The 20,474-nt window shown below is 40.7% G+C and overlaps 2 protein-coding genes across 6 annotated transcripts in view; one reads left to right on the forward strand and one right to left on the reverse strand.

Annotated features, from left to right (window-relative positions):
• Positions 1-6,047: 6,047 nt before the first annotated feature.
• On the reverse strand, positions 6,048-20,428 carry SMIM19 (small integral membrane protein 19). Of its 2 annotated transcripts, XM_036011550.1 has the most exons (5): positions 20,301-20,428; positions 15,361-15,498; positions 13,680-13,804; positions 8,085-8,169; positions 7,663-7,909 (listed from the first exon to the last, which is right to left on the reverse strand). In XM_036011550.1, exons 2-4 carry the CDS (start codon positions 15,492-15,494, stop codon positions 8,105-8,107), a joined length of 324 nt encoding a protein of 107 aa, XP_035867443.1. In that variant the 5' UTR covers positions 15,495-15,498; positions 20,301-20,428; the 3' UTR covers positions 7,663-7,909; positions 8,085-8,104. The 2 variants fall into 2 exon arrangements, with proteins under 2 accessions (XP_028382061.1, XP_035867443.1); XM_028526260.1 differs by having other exon boundaries at positions 6,048-8,169.
• Positions 20,085-20,474, forward strand: part of SLC20A2 (solute carrier family 20 member 2) — a 98,990-nt gene continuing 98,600 nt past the window's right edge. The window contains exon 1 of one of the 4 annotated variants that reach the window (XM_036011546.1): positions 20,085-20,107. The gene's annotated coding sequence lies outside the window, so the exon portion shown is untranslated. Of the gene's footprint in view, positions 20,108-20,283; positions 20,466-20,474 lie in introns of those variants that run through there. The other 3 variants (XM_028526259.2, XM_036011542.1, XM_036011541.1) reach the window with 3 other exon arrangements.

Raw genomic sequence — 20,474 nt, forward strand, 5'->3', positions numbered from 1 at the left:
CATGTAGATACAGCATAGACTGAAACAGGCTGGACCTCAGACTTCAAATTCTGTGTTCTATCAACTAAATCATTACCTAGTTTGTTTCCTGTCTCCACTGGTGCTTTAAAAATTGTCTTGAAACATATAGAAGTATAGTCATGTTTTGATTGTATTAAACATTACTTTATACAAACTAAATCAAATTCAAATTTTATTTTAACTTCTTACGAGAGGGATCAAATACCTCCTTTTTATTGGCCAAAGATGATAACAATAAGGTTAAAAAGATTATTTGGATCATGAAGTGACTTTCTTCTATTCAGAATTGTTTCAAACTAAATTTCTAGCAGCTTGAAAAAAGAAACATCAAGCTTCAGTCTAAACTGTCAGCTAGCAGAACAGTCTATATTTGTTATTGTTGGTTAATACATTCAGCTCAAATTTCTCCACAGCTATAATTAAGAAGTACGGTTTCTAAAAATTTTGTAATCCTTTTGCAGCATACTAGATTTTCCAGGGTCCTTTTCTTTTTAATAAACAAAGAAAGGGTATATTTTACAAGTATTAAGTTGGCATAAGTAAGAATTGTTGCTAATTCTTTTTCACCATAGCAATGGGCCAGAGGCCATTAACTAAGCCACCTAAGAAATAGCCAAAAATGTCTAGAACCTTAAGTAAATTAGAGTGCAACTAAGTAAGCAATTTTTTAGTAAGTAAGTTTCCAAACACCCTTACTCATCTCTAACTTGTATATAAATGAAATCTGTCCTTGGACTGGTGTTCCTAAAACCCAGCCTCCAGTCCTCTGCAGAAAACATCCCAGATCTTGAAGATGAAAGAGAGAAAGCTACCGCTGATGATGGAAGTCTCAGAGAGAGAGGGAGCAACGTCTTCCCCCAGGAGATTGGCTGACAAAAGCCTTGACAACCTCCATGGGGCGCATACACAGTTTCCTGCAGTTGGCCAGGCCAGCATTCCCGCCCAGGCTCTGGACTTTGACATGCTTCCTCAGTCGAAGTTGGTTTCCAATCAACATTTTATTGATCGACGTTTTGCTGATATACAAGACAGTAGTGGCATGTTAGGTTTTGCTTCAGAATTACAAATTGTGGAAGATAGTGACTGAAGTTCATAAGGTGGTGCTGCTATGATTTTCTAACTCCGAATGTAGCGGTGGAGAAGTTAAGGTGTAGAAACACTCGCCAGCGCCGGGACCGCTCCTTTACAAATGGGATGGGTGCGCTCGAGGTCGTCTGAACACCAGCCGCCGATTCACAGGTTACCTGCAACTCCGTGCAGTCCTGGGCCAGGATCCTTCCCTTCAGAGTTTGAATAGCTTTGTGTTTGCTGGCAATTATCATTAGGTATAATGAGTCTAAGAAATTGCAAACAATTAAAATATTGGTAGAGCAAAACTAATTTGGAAAGGCAGATGTATATCAAAAGAAGAAAAGGTAACATTTTCAAACTGTTCCTTGCAACCACTTTCATTGACATAAATTGAGATTTAATTGTTAGGAAAATATTTTGAAGAATAACTATATATTTAAACAATTATAGCACCATAAAATATATATAGTATTCTATGCTATGAAATATTTTGGGGGGAAATATCCATCCTCCTTTTTTTTTTTCTTTTTGGAGGGGGTAATATGAGATAGTCCACCGGGAAGGAACCGGGGTCTCCTGCCGACAGCCACGTGAGGCAGCCGTCCTGGAAGCAGCTCCTGCGGCTGCAAGGGGCCCCAGAGGGCGGAGGACGTCCTCACCGCAGCCTCAAGGGCAGACCCCGCGCCTCCCCGCTACACCCCCCTTGAATTCTTCAACTGTGAGATAATAAATGTTTGTTGTTTGAAGCCACTGAAAAGCCAAACAAAGTATATGTTCATCACTTTCACAAAATATATTAAACTGCCAGCAAGAGCTACAAGAATTCGTAGAATCAGCTCTGGCTGGTGTGGCTCAGTGGGTCAGGCACCAAACCAGCCTGGGAACCAAAGGGTTGCCAGTTTGATTCCCAGTCATGGAGCATGCTTGGATTTCGGTTGGAGGCCTCACATATCAGTGTTTATCTTCCTCTCTTTCTCCCTTCCTTCCCCTCTCTAAAAAATAAATAAAATCCTAAAATAAAAGAAGGATGATAGAATCACTGGTGCTCTTTTTTTGTACTGGAGTTTGGGGTGGGGAGGAAACTATTAAAACAGCTGTATTCCATAGGTTGGACTGCTTTCTGGGATAGCACAGCACTAGGTTCAACCTGATTTAATTCAGTGTTTGCAGAGTACTACAGTAAATAAAGGGAAAACTTGACAAGAGAGAAAAGCAAGTTATTACTTGTGTGTGTACTTTAAAATACCAGTCCTAAGTCTAAAATGCATTAACACATACAGTATACTACTATGTGATTTTCAGAAATCACCTTTTTGGGTCCCTGCCTTTGTACCTCTCTCTGTCCCTGGAGACATTTCTTCCCATTTACTCTTCACGACTCTCAATATTGCAAAACTTCAGGACTGGAAGTTATTCATGTTCCCTTTTATTCAAATGTGAAACAGTAACCAAAAGATCATTGTCTGTTATGATCTATTTTCCTACCTCACAGAGAGGAGCCAATGAGAGCAGTGCTGGCTGTGCCCTATTTCAAACAGATACAGAGCTAGAGAATCAGTCTTATTTTTAGGAGCTCCAGTGAATTTAATAATTTTCTTATGGGGAAGAGGCAACATTCTGATTGCTGATGTTTCACCTGGGCCATGGAGAAAGGCAGAACTGGAAGTGGTAGCCCGATGAATGGGCGTTCAGTTAATTGTTTACATGGTACGATTCCAGATGCCATGAAGGCTGCTTTTTAAAATTTATTAACTTTAGAGAGTGAGAGGAGAGAGAGAGAAATTTGTTGTTCCACTTATTGATGCATTCATTGGTTGGTTCTTTTTGTGCCCTGACCGGAGATGTATCCCACAACCCTGACGTATCAAAATGACACTCGAACCAAGTGAGGTACCAGCCTAAGCCAAGCCTCTCTTGTGCCTGAAAAGCACCACCGTTCTAATGTCTGGAAACTTGCTATCTTCCCAGATTAAGGCTCTCTCTGTTAAGTGACAAACAGCCTGTGAGATGGAACGCTGTGGTCAGTCAGTAACACCTGTGAGAAGTGTGTTTCGGATTGCTGCAACAGACGGGTGTTGGGTGCTGTGGGATGGAGTGTGGAAGGAAGCACAATGCTGTCAAAGGTACCTACGGACACCCAGTCTGTGTTTTAGTATTGCCAATAGCTGGTGTGGCAAAAAAACTCAGTATCAGATTTACTAAGAAACTGATTTACAAATACTTTTTCTGTAACTTTAAAAAAAATTTTGAGTTTCTAGAAAAGTTATAATAGTACCAAAAGCTCCTATATACTCTATCCTCAGTTGGTAAAAGCCCCTACTTGCTCTATCATTGTTTCTCCTCATCTGGTTATTCATTATGCCTAGAGTTTGCTTAAGTTTGAGTATCTATTATCACTTCCTTTTTGCCCAAAGAACTGCCTTTAGTATTTCCTGTACAGTAGATATGCTTCTGATAAAGCCTTTCAATGACCATTTATCCAAAAGTATTTTATTTACCTAAATATATTTGTGGTAGCAACTTTAAATTCCTTGCCTATCAATTTAATATCTGGGTCATCTTAGGGTCAGTTTATATCAACTGTTCTTTCTCTTGACTATGGACCACATTGTCTCATATCTTCTCTTAACCTTGAATCATGTTACTGTAATTTTTTTATTTTATATTGGATACCATGGATGGTATGGTGTAGAGATTCCAGACTCTTTCTCTCTCTGAAATGTGTTATTTTGGGGAGGACTCAAACTGTACCTCCTATGGTGGGCAGCAGCTGAAAACTCTGCCTAGTTCTTTCAGCTTCTTAGCTATTTGTTTCCTGCCAGGACCAGAAGAGTCCCTGTAGGTTCATAGTTCAGGGGTGAGTCTCTGTAGGTTCCTAGTTCAGGGGTGAGCCAAGGACTTGTTTGAATTTATACGCAGATTTTGAGGTTTTCCTTCCTGAGGTTCACTCCGTTCTGTGAGGTTCCTTCTCACTTTCCAGCCTCCCGGGAATCCCTGAGCTCCGTCATCTTCTCAGACCAATTTCCCTATAGCTTTCTACCCTAACTCTAGCTACTCTCACCTGGTGGACTTGGAAATATCTTTCAGACAGAGAACCACATAAACACGAATCTCAACCAGGGCAGTCCCGTCTTTCAAGGGTCAACCTCCTCCTGGTTTGTCTGCTTGTGGTGACTGTCAAATAGTTGTTTTTTATGTTTTGTTCTGAACTCACAATAATTATCTGTTGGTCTGATATGATTACCATGATTACTCTATTACCAGAAGCAAAACCTACAAATAGTTTTCAAAAGCATAAAAATAAAACATGGCCCTGGCTGGTGTAGCTCAGTGGATTGAGTGTGGGTTGCGAACTAAAGGGTCACCAGTTCAATCCCCAGTCAGGGCACATGCCTGGGTTGCAGGCCAGGTCCCCAGTTAGGGGTGTGTGAAAGACAACCACACATTGAAATTTCTGTCCCTCTCTTCCTTCTTTCCTTCTCCTATAAATAAATAAACAAACAAACGTTAAAAAACATGGGTTCTATCAATTATTACAATAATTTGTTGAATTAATTAATTCAACAAATATCAAGCATTTACTTTGGTCTAGTTACTATACTAATACTAGGTGAGAGAAAGCATTTAGATATAAGATTTATATTAGATTATAGTCAACTTGAATGGTCCTGGATTTTTAAACTTCAAAATTGTGCATTGACTTGTTGTCATAAATACTTTACATTTATGTAGTGCATTTTAAAAAAATAAATCAGATTTGAGGCCAAAAACATTTGCAGTTAAGTTTAACAGCACCAATGCTTGGTAGCAGTGAAAAAAACCCAATTTTCTTCAGTAGTTTGAAATTTGTCAAAATATATTAAAATGAAATCCCTGGGATGAAACCACACTTTCAAGAAACTCTGGAACTAGTAAACATTGCGAAGAAGTGAACAATACAATGCCCTTTCAGCATCAAATTTGGGGCTGGACTACCACCAATGGACCTGACGGTAAGTGGCCTCCCCTATGACTTATCCCATCTTCCTACCTAGGATGTGGAATGTTACTAATCTACAGAAACAACTTTAGTTTTTACTAGATTCAAATAAAATAAAGTAGAAAAGACACCAGTATGGAATCCAATGCTACATGCCACTCATTTACTTTGGGGTGAGAGGTCACTGCTGGTGAAAGTTCCCTGTGTGCTACAGGACTCCATAGTTGACCGCTGCAGGTCTCCGCTTGGTGCTCATCCTTACTCTTAAATCCGCATTTAAGATCTGTCTGGCTCACAGACTTACAGGAGACTGAAGGGGGACAACAAGGTAGGTGGGAAGTTTCTTGCTTTATAATTCTGTGCAAGTTTGGCCCCGACTTTATCAGGGAGTCAAGTGGGAAACATGAAGACTGAGCCCAGGCCCTATTCTCACTATTTTGCATACAGGTGAGAGGTCGGCAAGTAAGTTCCCTCATTTCCATTTAGCTTCCCAGCACCTATCCCTGTTTGAATTCCATTATTAGAATTGAGGTCCACAGGTCATTCATGTATATATATATATACTTCATAACTATTTGCTGAATGAATTAGTTGGTTACGTTCTCTTTATTTTATTTTCTAAGATATATTTGGTTTTGTGATCTGAAATCATTTTTATTACCACTGTTTTATCTGTTGCTTCTACTCAATACTAAAAATACTTCAGACATGACACCAATTTTACCATAAATTCTGCATTTCATTTTCTGATGAATCATATAAATAACCCCACCTGAAGCAGTGTGAGGTCCATAGCAAACATCTGTGCCCTTCAGAAGCCAGCCCCTTCCCTGAGTGCAGCTGGTTGGCATCAGCTAAACATCGACTATTTAACACGCTCAAGCTGTCCACTCACAGAGGCTGACTGGTGCTTACTGCTGAATACCTTATGCATTAAAAGGAAAAGAAGAAGAAATGAGGAAAAGGAGAACACAAGTGTTATTTACCAGTTTATTAGTCATTCCATTTTTCTTCCAAAGAAAATAGTTCCACTGAATGGTGGACTGGTGGGGGCGGGCAGGGGGCAGAGGCAGGACAATCAGCTGCCATCACTTTGAAGTGTGGCTGCAGGCTTCTATGCCTTTCCCAGCTCAGCTGTGGAAGCAGAGAAGAAACTTCAAAGGCCGACTTGCTGTTGTTCCTGCCAGTGGGGGTGAGTGATTCCCATCAGTTCACTTTAGAGAAAAAATGAGGAATTCATCCTCTCTCACTTGCCAGCGTTTGATGTTCACCAAACAATCAACCAGTTTTTAGTTATGACTATCACTACCTAGCAGACGCAGACAAAAACCACCACAGTCAACTCCATTGCGATTTATGTTTACTTATGTACACTATCTTCACAAATTATCTGAGATGGCCAGGTTTGCAATTTGTCCATATCGTGCCACATGTCAGTGACAGCAGGTAAACGGCTCCTGCCAGATGACACTCCCTGCCCACAGAAACACGCAGTGTGTCTCCTAGAGCAGAGCAGAGTTGAAGACTGTCTCCTTACTGCTCTGCTACCCCCCGTGTACAATTATAACTGTTTACAATCCTTTAATTATACACAGTTTTTCATCTATGTGTAGGCAGTGCATTCATTTGTGAGTTAAGAAAGAACCAGTCCATTTGGTCAACAATTCACCTTGCACAATATATACATTTTTGAATGCTCTAATTAAATTTTAAAAGCAAACAATTCCACTGACTGATTTTATTTGGTCTAAACCTTTTTATTTAAAATTTATATTAGTTCGCTTTACAATTATAAGGAGAAAAGAAAATAATGCTGAAATATTAACTCTTAGAATTAAGAATACCTTTGACTCCCTGGCTGGGTGGCTCAGTTGGTTGGAGCATTGTCCCATGCACCAAAAGGCTGCATGTTCGATCCCTGGTCAGGGCACTTACGTGGGTTTTGAGTTGAATCCCCAGTCAGGGGTATGTACAGGAGACAACCAATCGATGCTTCTCTCTCACATCAATGTTTTCTCTCTCTCTCTCAAAAATCAATAAACATATCCTCAGGGGAGGATAAAAGAATACCTTTGATTAAAAAATTCTAATTCTTGGCCAGTTACACGGACAGTTAAACTTCCCTGCCACTATCTCCAACCAGCTGTAATTCAAATAAATATGAACAATTAGGTAAAACATTTCAATGTACAGTACAAAATGGTACAAGATATGGGAGTCTTCAGCGAAGCTTATTATGCCCCCCCCCAAAAAGAAGAAGAAACCAGACAGTTACATTAAACATAGACAGTCATATGACCTAAAAGCAAGTTGCTAACACCAATATAGCAGTGTCCATTTATTTGGCAACATGGCCCCAATATGGCCTAAAGGAGACTCTTATGGTGGAAATGAAACTGTAGAATTAAAGAAAAAAGCAAGCAAACACCTAGGAACACAATCAAGGGGGAAAAAATTCCAGAAAGCTTCCATAAGTATCAGATGGGTACACTTCATGTTACACAAAAGGCAGTCTACTATGCTAAGTTCTGAATAAGCAAATAGTTAATTCAATTAAAAAGTGGTAGGGCAGCAATGAGAACACAAATCGGTCAGCTATCCATATCATATTTACCACAGAATACAATCAGAGGAAATTATACCAATGACTGGATTTTCATTTTTTTGATTTTTCAAAAATATTCAACTCAAAGTAGCATAAACTTCAGACTCTCACTTCCAAAGATGGGTTTTCATTCCTGCCTGACTATATCCTGAAGAAATCAGAAGTCTTCAAATCACCATCTCTGGTTATGGTTTATCCTCCTGTTTTCAGGCTTTTTGAACCAATTTTTATTTCTGTAACAAATGAGTCAGAGATGAAATTTTAAAAAGCAAAACAAAAGAGACCAAAAAAAATTGGATAAAAATCACGAGTAAAATGATTTTATGGAGAAAGAATATTTTTTAAAAATGTGCATGATTTAGTAGAATTAGGAGTTTGCTACTACTATACTGTTTAACAATTACTTGCATTGCTTCTTTTCTGAGAATTCACTCCAACGAGAGCTGCACGCTGTCAGCCTGGTTTTGTGGCTGTTGATAGTCATACTTCCTTGCTATTCAAAATCAAACGAAAAAGAAAAAAGATAAAATTAATAAAATAGTGAAACAATGACTAGCTAACATCATTAAATCGCAGTCAAGTCATGCATCTCAGTAAAGAGTTAGTTTAGAATTAGAGGTAAAGACTTCTCCTCCCGTTTGTGATCCTCTAATCTCTCAACACTGCTGATATCCATTTCATATGTTGTTATTATTATTATTATTATTATTATTCGTATGTCAGGATTATTCAGAGCTTTAAAATATAGGGTAAATAAGCAATAAAATAAAAATAAAAAATAAAATAAACATTACTGTTATTAAAATTAAATGAATTTTACAATTCCTTCTTTCTTGCCCCCCATGTCCATCTTAAGATAAATAATAATGTTTTTGTTCACATCATAAGGAATTTGACATATTTAAACTTATAAACCTAAGAGACTTACTATGGAACTTTGTAATATGAACTGGAAGAAAAAACAAATATGTAATTAGGTATTCTCTTTGTACTTCTGAGAAATAGTTTAAAAATGGTCTTCACCTAAAACCAGGGAAAGTATAGGGCTAAAATCTTCATGAATGCCATTCAGTGCTTAGCTTTAAAACTCAGTCTCTTCATTTGTCCCTGGCCAAGAAAGATGTCATTTGTTTACACGTCTGGGGAGATGTGTATGAATTCAGATTTTTGTGGCCTTAAACTTACACAACTTTGGGAATCCCCTTTAGGAAAAAGAATTTTGTTTGCTATTTCCTCTTGCCCAGCAGACTTTGTTGGGATGAGGTTGGCACAAACACTGTGAATGATCCAATGTGAAGAGGTTCAGTAAATGTGCAAATCGACACACACACACACTGTTTATAAGAATAATGGCTTCCAAAGAGGCCCACACCCTAATCCCCAGGGTCTGTGAATGTGTTATCTTACAGGGCAAAGAAGACTTTGAAGATGTGATCAAGGTAAGTACCTTCAGAGGGGGAGATCACCCTGAATTATCTCGGCCCCACCTAATAACATGGGGCCTTAAAATCAGAGAACCTTTCCTGCTGAGTTCAGACAAGAGGAAAATACAAAAATGGAAGAATCATTAGAAAGGTGCAATGCTGCTGGCTTTGAAGATGGAGGAATGGGGCCACAAAGCAAGAAATGTGGGTTGTCTCTAGTAGCTGGAAATGGCAAAGCATTTCTCTTCTAGAGCAGAAGATAAAGCTACACTGGCTGGTGTGGCTCCATGGGTTGAACGCCAGCCTGAGAACCAAAAGGCAGCTGGTTCAACTCCCAGTCAGGACACATGCCTGGGTTGCTGTCCAAGACCCCAGTAGGGGATGTGAGAGAGGCGACCAATGGATGTTTCTCTCCCACATCTATGTTTCTCTCCCTCTCTTTCTCCCTCTCTCTAAAAAATAAATAAAATATTAAAAAGAAAAACCTGCTAACACACAGGTTTTATCCCAGTGAGACTGTTGTAGGATTTTTAACCTATAAAAAAGATAATACATTTGTGCTGTTTTAAGCCACTGAATTTGTGATAATTTGTTGCAGCAGCAATAGAAAACTGATATACCTTACAAAGATAGGAATTCTGATAAATTTTATTTTATGGCATTCCCATCAGAGAAGAAAAAAAACTGTACACACTGAGTTTATAATTAATTGTATATGTTATACTATCGGTAACACAGTCACCCCAAGCAGCATAAACAAATAGTATCTCTTTCTTGGCTAGGCTTCTTTTACTTCATCATAAGAATAATTATGAAGCATAATGTCTTTCAGGTTTATCTGTATTGTAGCATATGCAAGAATTTTCTTCTCCTTAAAGGATGAATAACATTCTACTGTATTTATGTACCATGTTTTGTGTATTCATCCATCTGTCAAGGACACTTGAACAGTTTCCACTTTGGCTGCTGTGAATGCTGCTGCTATGTTAATTTTCCTTCTTAGCTTGGACTGGTAACCCATGCATATGGTACAAAGTGCAGAAGGAACAAAAGAAAAACAATTGGAAGTATGTCTTTATCCTACCCGATCAGTCAGTCTTATAGCTACCTATCCAGTTGCTTTCCCCAAGGGAAATGCTGTTATCAGTTCTTAGGATAAAGTGTATGCTAAAGAATTTGTTAGAGGTTTTACTTGTTGGCCAAAAACTCTCTATATTTTTTTCCGTAAAATAAAAGACACATGTTTCATTTTCATGAATAATTTTATTGATTTTGATATATTGAGTATGCCAGCTATCTCCTGTGTGGTATAATGTTGATTGTTCTCAATTAATGTCTTGATTTGACTGCTATCAACTTCAACTGGTCTATCTGACCATGGAGCACTTCCAGTGAGAGATCTCCGGCATGAAACTTCGCAAACCTTCTCTACATACTGCACAAATCTTTTTTGTGTGTGGGTGTTTTATTTATGTTTTTACCTTTCTTGAAATAATAAAGCAAATATGCTGAAAATGTTGCTCATTTTCTTCCATGTTCAATATTAAATTAGCTATACAAAAATTCACCAATTTTGATGACCTTTTTTTTAAAAAAAATGAATGCTGATATGACAGCTGTCACAATACAATGTAACAAAATTGTTTCAAATTAACTAAGTGCTACTAGATTCATCTTAGGGAATAAACCAAAAGAACTTTTTGGCCAACCCACTATTTTTTTCCTACTTTTTACCTAAAATTTCATTTCTTGTGTTTCTCTATGCACATACACATACACGTTTTTTAAAATATATTTTATTGATTATGCTATTACAGGTGTCCCATTTCCCCCCATTTATTCCCCTCCACCCTGCACAACCTCTCCCACCCGCATCCCCCCACCCCCTTTAGTTCATGTCCATGGGTCATACACATTAAGTTCTTTGGCTTCTATATTTTCTATACTATTCTTAACCTTCCCCTATCTATTTTCCACCTACCCTTTATGCTACTTATTCTCTGTACCCCCCCTCCCCTGCTGATAACCCTCCATGTGATCTCCATTTCAGTAATTGTTCCTATTTTAGTTGTTTGCTTAGTTTGTTTTTGTTTTTGCTTTAGGTTCAGTTGTTAATAACTGTGACTTTGTTGTCATTTTACTGTTCATAGTTTTTATCTTCTTCTTAGATAAGTCCCTTTAACATTTCATAAAATAAGGGCTTGGTGATGATGAACTCCTTTAACTTGACCTTATCTGGGAAGCACTTTATCTACCCTTCTATTCTAAATCATAGAGTTGCTGGAGACAGTTAATTTTGGATGTAGGTCCTTGCCTTTCATGACTTTGAATACTTCTTTCCAGCCCCTTCTTGCCTGCAAGTTTTCTTTTGAGAAATCAGCTGATAGTCTTATGGGAACTCCTTTGTAGGTAACTGTCTCCTTTTGTCTTGCTGCTTTTAAGATTCTCTCCTAATCTTTAATCTTGGCTAATGTAATTATGATGTGCCTTGGTGTGTTCCTCCTTGGATCCAACTTCTTTGGGACTCTCTGAGCTTCCTGGACTTCCTGGAAGCCTATTTCCTTTGCCAGATTGGGGAAGTTTTCCTTCATTATGTTTCCAAATAAGTTCTTGCTCTACCTCTTCTCCTTCTGGCACCCCTATGATTTGGATGTTGGAAAGTTTAAACTTGTCCAAGAGGTTCCTAAGCCTCTCATTTTTTTGGAATGCTTGTTTCTTCATTTTGTTCTGGTTGAATGTTTCTTTCTTCTACTCCAAATTGTTGACTTGAGTCCCGGTTTCTTTCCCTTCACTGTTGGTTTCCTGTACATTTTCCTTTGTTTTACTTAGCATAGCCTTCATTTTTTCCTCTAATTTGCGACCATACTTAACCAATTCTGTGAGCATCCTGACTACTAGGGTTTTGAACTGTGCATCTGATAGGTTGGCTATCTCTTTGTCACTTACTTATATTTTTTCTGGAGCTTTAATCTGTTCTTTCATTTAGGCCATTTTTTTTTTTTGTCTTGGCGCGCCTGTTACGTAGTGAGGGGCGGAGCCTTAGGTGTTCACCAGGGCGGGGCAACTCACGTAGTTCCGCTGTGATGCTGTTTTCAGGGGAGGGGTCTGAGAGGGGACAAAGCCGCTTCTACCACTTCCGACGAGCAAATTGGGATCCTGTGGTGCTGGTTCCCGGTGGGTGGCTTTGTGTACGTTCTAGGACCCCGTGGGTCTCTCCAATGAACTCTCCTGTGAGGCTGGGAGTTTCTCCTGCTGCCGCCTTGACCCCCACAGGTGTTTTCAATCAGAGGTTTGAGGCTTTGTTTCCTGGTGCTGGGGCCCTGGGTTGTGTGGTCTGTCTCGCTCCCCAGTTGTTCCTCCTGGTTTATCGGCACGTGAATGTGGGACTGCCCGGTCTGCCAGCCACCGCCTGCCCGCCCTGGTCCTCCAGCTGCTGCCTTGCCGTGAGTCCTCTCCACCCCTCCTACTGGTCTGGATATTTCTTCTTCTTGGTTGTCAGACTTCCATACAGTTCGATTTTCTGTCAGTTCTGGTGGTTTTTAGTTTTTAAATTTGTTGTTCTTCTTTTGGTTGTGCGAGAAGGCACAGTGTGTCTACCTACGCCTCCATCTTGGCCGGAAGTCCCCACACATTTAAGTTTTTACTGTGGATCTATTTCTCTTAAAAAATGTCCAGTCTTTTTCTTTAAATCCCACACTATCCCTATCAAGGTAATAATTTTAATAATCTGATGCATACCTTTTCAAACCTTTCTCCACGCTTGCATAATTATACAGAACATTTATATTATACATAGATAACACAAGGGATGTTTTGGTCTTTTGATTTTAAAAGAGTGGCATTACAGTACATATACTATTATATTTTGCTTTTCTCAGCTTAATTGTACACCACAGAAACAACATCCTAATTTTTTTTAAATGGTTGCATAAATGGCTGTGGCTTACAATTCATTCTGACTCCATGCATTTTAAACTTTGTTTCTCCTCCAGGAGCTACATACTCACTGTGTTCAGTGCTACAGAATACATTACTATTGAGAGATGACCTCCGGCCTTGCGCATGCGCACTGATGTCACATGCCATTTCCAGAAAGCCATTCCTAAACGCTTTGCCTTGACATAATTTAATTATAGCAGAAGGGACTGCAAACTCCATAAATACAATACAAAAGTAGTTCCAACTCAACTTTCTCTTAGATCCCCAAAATGCTCCTAGCTACTTCAATGCCATTCCACACAAGGGGAAGTACAAAGGAGGGAAAAATTAGAGTAGGAAGAGATAGCAGTCGTAACCAATTGTTAAAATATCTAATTTTGCAAAATTTACAAAAGTACGATCACATGCACCCATTTCTGGGGTTCTTCTCAGGGTTTTGGAAGGGGCCTGTGTACATCCAGTGGCCTGAAGGATTAACTTCATGCAGCTCTGCCTTTGCGGATACTATGTTGAGTATCTGAAAAAGGCACTCATTTTTCATTATCAACAATTTCTGAAAACCTTTTGCTAACTGGATTCAATTCCAAAAAATCTATTTTAAACATGTTTATGTATAGAGGTAAGCACAGAATATACTTACAAATGGAATACATTTCCAGTTGCTGTCTTAAACGAATTTTGCTTATGGTGTCATAAAACTTGGGCTCTGATAAAGTTTCTGTTGTAGGTGGCACACTGAATATCCTCATAATTTTTCTTTTATTCCTAAAACACAAAACCAATGCAGAAGAGAGATTTGTATTAATATCTATAGGAGTATAACATTCTCATGATCATTATAAGCAGAAACTACATTTAAGGATTTAAATGGCAAGGAATCCATGTTTTATTTTGTGTGTGTGAATGCTTCCTTGGCTCAAGTGTTCTTTCTTTCACTAAAAAGTATGAAGCCGTACATGTACAGCCACAGGGCTATAAGAATGAAAAGAAAGTAGCTGCAGACATCTACTTCCTATAACAGCTAAGTACCTCCACTGTGCCTCTGCTCCCTGCTCCCGAAAAAGCCAAATATTGTAGAGAAAAATGCATCCAGAAGAAAACATCTGATTTTCCCCTCCCTCGCTTGTCCTCCAAATAAAGCTAACTTTCTGGGTTTGAGTATACACATAATGTGAGCAGACCTTGATTGTGGAAAATAATGAATAAGCAATCTCTTAAATACAATAGCATGGGCCTTAGTGGGGCCATCTATTTAGAATGGATAACAGTGTGCCCTTGCTTTTAAAACAGTGAGGTGGGGAGGACGTAGCAGCTATATTTAGAGGAAAGCTGTTGACTGCAAGTGGGCCAGTACTGCTCCATGGAGCCTTCTCTCGCCCACCCCTAAGAGAGCAGGCGGCCAACAGGCGGGCTGCCCCAAGGGCTCGGCAGCCAGGGAAGGTGAGCCTGTGTGTCTGAGAGCAAGGACAGTCTCTGAACTGTTCCCCAAACCAAATGTCAATAGTTTTCAGATTACTAATTATTTTAAACTATCTAATAACTTGTTGACTTTGGTAGAGGACACCGTAAAGCATGTGGCTATAAGCAGAAGCAACTCAGTTCAACTAATACTGCTTTCTCTCTTCAAAGCGCCTCCCTCATTTTTTTTTTTTAACTATTTAAAGGAAAGGAGAGAGAGAGAGAGAGAGAGAGAGAGAGAGAGAGAGAGAGAGAGGACAAGAACAGTTAAGTTGTGCTAAAGTACCCAGAATTAAAGTAGGAAATATTTATTGAGAATTTATACTATGTGGCACACCAGGGACACAAAGGTTAAAGGTCCTTGTTCTTAAGGGACTGAAGTTTTTGTGGAATACACAGACAAGCAATCAGATGATACCAGTATTGTTCAAGAAGTGCTACAATGTAGTCTTGCAGAAGTAACCAAAGGGAAAGCTTAAAATGTACGAAGAGAATTGCTGAATACATAGGAGTTACTGTTTCTGCATTTCAGGGACAGGGGCCCCCCAAAATGTGCTCCTCCAAGGGTGACAGTGAACACGGCTGGATGATACAACGGAGCTGGATGAGAAATGACAGTATAATGCAGCTGGTCAGGTGCCAGGAGCTGCACTAAAATCTCCATCTCTTAAAGCAACGGACTTCCAAGCCAACCCTCTGTGTCTCGAGCTCGAGAGCCTGAGTAGTCAGTGCTTTCAAGTAGAGAACAAAAATGCTGATGACATTTTTGTGCATTGAATTCAGATAAAACAAACAAATGAACCATCCTGCCAGGCTTTTAAATGCCCAGTTCCTTATCTCCGCTGAGGTCCTCAAAGATTTACCTCTTGGCATACATGAAGAGGCCAAAGCTCACGAGGATCACTACCAAGTAAACGTTGGTGGCTTCATTCCAGGCCTCATGAACGCTGTAATCGATGGAGCCATCGTCACCCATCACTCCGTCATCCCCAGGCATGCGGCTGTAAGAGAGAGAAGAAAGAACAGGGTTTCTGTGAGTGAGCGATGGTGTCAGTGTTACAGGGTGCAGCCAAGAGGGGGGACCCCAAATGGGCATTTGAAATAGGGTCCAGAATTTAAGGTGTCCAGGAGATTTTGGGATGTCTCCACCCGGGTGTGGGTTGGGGGAAGGGACAAATGGAGCTGGGCCATTGAGAGCTGTTTTGCATAGCAACAGCCTTGCAGATAAGCTCTGGCGTGGTCATTTAACATATCTATAGCCTTTGGCTGGTCGCTTAGATATGTTAAATAGCTGTGGCCATGCCCTGAGCCAGGGGAATGGGAGTAACCTCCCCGCCAAGATGGGACCTGGGAGGCAGGTCCCCCGAGTCAGCGCCTGCGTGGGAGCTGGGAGAAGATTGGCTCCATGACATGGGGTGACACCTGCCCACAATGGTGGGCAGACCCACAATGGTGACCAGAAAAGCTGGAGAAGACAGCAGATTGAGGGCAAGTGTGCCCAAGTGTAGGAGGAGTCGGAAATGGGGCTGCAGAAGAAGATTGGCGCAGGGGATTTAAACCCAGACACGGCAGCCATTGGAGGAGAACCACGCGGCCTTGATGGAGTGGAGACTCCTGCAGCCCTGAGAGAGGGAGAACCATGTGGCCTGGCAGAGTGGGGACTCCCGTGGCCCTGAGAGAGAGGACCACGTGCCTGTGCCAGAGTGGGGACCCCCACAGCTTTAGAAGGGGGAACCACCACCTGGTTTTAGCAGAGATCCTGGCAACTCAGCCGAGGGTGCCGGGAACCCAGGGAGGTCTCCCAGTCAAGAGGGATTACTAACTGAGAAGAACCAGAGGACTGCCTGAGCCATGGACTTCTATTTCCTTTCCTGAGATATGGTACTCTGGACTGGGCAAAGGGGGAAGGAAGGAAGGACTATCTGTTTGTGGGTGTTTTTAGGGACTTTAGGATTTTTTGATAAAGACATTAGGTCACTACTTTAAGTTAGTATAGCATTAAATAAACATTTCCTTTCCTTTTCATGAATCTCTGGCATTGAGAGACGTCCTTCCTAGGGCGGTGGACATAACGGACCTGGGGCCTTCTTTCAATAATAGTATATCGTCCCAGGCCCCCCTTGTTGTGTTCTGTAACATCAGTGCAGAAGGGCTGGCAATCATTTGGCCTGCTGGCCAACCCCAGCCAGCCGCCTGTTGCTGTATGGCCCAGGAGCCAAGAATGGTTTTACATTTCTAAATAGGTACATTTAAAATGTTATAATTACCTACATAATATCCTTGATTGTTGCCTCACAGCTCTCAAAGCCTAAAATATTTACAATCTGGTCCTTTAAGAAAAAGTTGGCTAACCCCTGGTCTAGATAACTAAGGCATGGAACATTTTCCCTTATTTTAGACTTTGAACCATTATAGCTTGTACATAAAGATTAAAACTTGGGATTTATTAGTCATATTAATAAAGGGGTGCAGGTTGAAATGTCACTGCAGAGTTTCCAAACAGTAACTATCACTCAGATTAAAGCAATTGAATACTTTGAAACACAGACCCAAACCACTGGCTGTGATGCCCGGGGAGGCGCTGCACTTGTGACAGCAGCCTAGGAAAGATGTGACAGCCACAACAATGCTCTTCCACGTGCCTTGTGATGCAACTGGAAACGTTGGAAGCTTCATCTAGTTTTGGCTTGCGGCCAAATGTGGTTAAAAGAAGCTATGGGATAAAAAGTTACTTTTTGCTATTGACACAGCTGCGACTTCTATTCAAGGAAACTCATTCTTTGGACATTCCCAGAGAAAATAAGAGTGGTAATAGCAACTGTATCAATTAGCAAGAAAAGAGTAATGGTTTCTTATTTGTGTTTGGGCAGGAAATTGAATCTTTCCCTTAAGAGAAAGTTCCTCCTTTGTGTTACACATAAAAGGTACGTAAGTCTAAGTAAAATGACCTAACATGTGAAAGAAATCCAGAAGTGTTACTTTAGGCATTCTTTTAAAAGGAGAACAAATGATAGGTGATAACTGTACTGTAGTTTTAAAGGATAAAACAGCCATTTTCTAATATCAAAGAGTATCTAAAATGCTCAAGAAATTATTCTGCAATTCCCCCTATATATTCTATAACAACAAAGGCATTACAGACATTCACCCACTAAAATATCTTGTAATCTATGCTGTAAGCCTGCAAAATATTCTTTAATGTGGATTTGGCTCAGTAGGTTAGTCAGTGTATTAAGGACAGAGTCTGTTTTATTTCTCGTAGCGTGCCTCTGCATAAAATGAATGAGATTTCCCCAGAGGTCTGCTCCTAAGCCAGGTGGCATATTTGCCCCTTGCTAACATCTGAAGTCTTCGTCAGACATTTGGGGGCATAATGTACTTGTTTACAATAGTGAGTATCATGAATGGCCATTTAACTTAAACTGTCAACATCGAGGGCAAGATTAATTTCTCTAAAACATCTATTGGTGTCTGATGAATATAAAATGTGTTGTAAAAATTAGCCAGGGAATAATAAAAACAGAACTTTAAATTATATATAGTAATTTATAGATACAAACTCTAAATTCCTATATATTAAAGTCTGGCTGCAAATTTTCTTTTTTTTTTTTTTTAAGAGAGTAAGAAACACGGGGGTGTTTACCATAGTCAAAGTTTCAATTCACATTCCTCCAGAGTTTCTCTGAATATAATATCATGAATAATAGTAAGTAATCAATCTACTTTATAAATGGAACTTCTCGAAGACCAGACTAATAATTACAATTTATCGAATATAGAATTTTATTAGTGCCAAAATGTAAAAAAACAATGAATGTGTTTGGCAAAAAGAAATGACTTTAGACATCTGATTTGAGATGCTGAAGAAGACCTGGAACAATTATGCAGCAAGGGTGGTAGGTTTCAGGATTGGGAGTTATTAACCAATCAGGGATGAAACAGGAAATATATAGTAATGGCCACTAGCATGTATCTGACAAATTATGACATTGTTTCCTACCTGTTTTCTAATGCCTGACTGGATCTGAGCCAGGTTAATTACTAGCTTTGACTTTTCACAAAATTCTGTTCATGTGTCACTCAATGAAAGGTGTATTTCTAAAGAGTTTACAAAAATGCCAGTCTGTAGTTACAGCAGCTTTCAAATTACTGCTCAACCAGATAGTAAAATTTTAATGTGAATTATATAACATATATTAGACAACATCATTGGTATGCAATGACACCACTGTTCCACAGTTCCAGGGAACTGCACTGGGGCTATTTTTAGTAGTGTCATTGTGAAAGATCTGCACTGAGGGTAGACCTTTCCTGACCAGTCCTCCATTGTGACCAATGGCATGACTCTGTAAGATTGCCAGCAATAAAGAATGGTTTTGTCCCAAGTCACAGTACAGACCCATAGCTCACATGTGGCCTGAACTATGACCATCCCCTCCCAGCACGCCCCAGTCTAGCACACACACACCCCTGCTGAGCGCTTACTGCATACCACCGCAGCCTTCTCCTTCATTCTAAAGCAAAATGCCCAAAGGGTGTTACACTGGTTCATTCCTGGCGAGTTAATGTTTCAGCAAGATCACATGTGCTTGGATCATGATTCATCGATTTCTCAAATTCGTCATTTGAGAAAACTAAACTTTGTTTCACATATTTTTCCTGTAATGTTTGAATGATTTCAGTAGGGAGATGCTAGGATCAGCTGAATAAAGTCCTAGGGAAACATTAGTATCCAGAGATAAAGTTGCCAAAATATGACAGCTCAGGTTTGGTTATAGTTTGATCAACTTTTAGACTGAAAATTAGTTTCCTGATTTTGTGTTCCTGGTACCACGTCTAGGTGGTTCTAAAACCGAGTATCACTTGTCATCATGTGTTGAATATTATCATTTTTGTCTCTCAGTACTTTTTAATTATGATACAAATTCAGGTTAGAATGACTTATATAGTTCCAAGAGTTCCTTACAACACAATCCACTGCATAAATGTGATTTTCTTTCTCTCAGTCTTTGAAACACTGAAGGTTTGAGTTTCTGACGCAGGTTACAAGCTAATAGGCCTTCAGGAGGAAGGAACCAATGAGAGGCTAGCAATTAACATTTGAGGGTTTACGTGCTGGACAGTCCATATGTTCCTTGAAACTTCACAACCACCCTGCTGGGAGGCACCCCATTGTACAGAGGCACCTGGGATAGTGGTGGTGGTTACCATAGTGCAACTTGTCCAAAGTCATACAATCTAGGGAGTGGAGGGGCAGGGTTGTCACTTGCATCTGACTCCCAAACCCTAAAACTTCTAGCCCTGACCCCAATCGTGTGAGACCTGCTCCTCCCGGAAAAACGAATCCGGTTAAGCAAGTACAGAGTATAATCCTTTCTCAGGAAGTGGCCGCAGGTTGGAGCCTCCAACAGCGGCCAGATCTTTTGCGTTTCCGCCGCCCGCCCGCGGGCTGCGTGTGATTCAACCTCTAAATACCCCAGCTAAATCCCAACGGGGCGGCGGGCGTCGCACCCTCCCCATATTTGCGTTGCAGATGCGGCTACTTCAACTTTCTGGAACTTGGAGCCTATTTCCAAAGACCCTGAGAGGTGCCGAGCAAAGGAGAAGCAGGTAGACGGAGCCTCCGAGCCGAGCCCACGACCGAGGGCGTGGGACGGCTGCGACCTCCACTACCCTTCCTCTCCTCTGCGGGCCTCGGCTCCCTTCCCCAGCCAGTCAGGGGCGGGGCGGTGCGCGGGCGGAGGGCGGGGCCGGGTGACGCGAGATTGGGGCCCGGGAGGCGCGAGGACGCGGGTCCACTCACGCTGCTCGCTCCGGAGGCGGCAGGCGGTAAGGCTGCTCCTGTCGGGGCCTTCCCCCCGGAGTTGGGCCCGGACTCGCAGGAACCGGTTACCGCACGGACCTGGAAGACCTCTGCCTTCGTCATTTCCTGCCGGCCCGCCGGTTTCCGGATAAAACAAGGAATCAGGTCTTTCCT

The sequence above is a fragment of the Phyllostomus discolor genome, chromosome 11 (assembly GCF_004126475.2).
Source record: "Phyllostomus discolor isolate MPI-MPIP mPhyDis1 chromosome 11, mPhyDis1.pri.v3, whole genome shotgun sequence".
Taxonomy (NCBI): Eukaryota; Metazoa; Chordata; class Mammalia; order Chiroptera; family Phyllostomidae; genus Phyllostomus; species Phyllostomus discolor.

Coding starts and splice junctions, on each gene's coding strand:
- SMIM19 (XM_028526260.1), bottom strand. CDS start 15,494: ATGCCTGGGGATGACGGAGTGATGGGTGACGATGGCTCCATCGATTAC. Junction 13,805..15,360: donor CTCTTCATGTATGCCAAGAG/GTAAATCTTTGA, acceptor TTTGTGTTTTAG/GAATAAAAGAAAAATTATGA. Junction 8,170..13,679: donor ACTGGAAATGTATTCCATTT/GTAAGTATATTC, acceptor GATTTTGAATAG/CAAGGAAGTATGACTATCAA.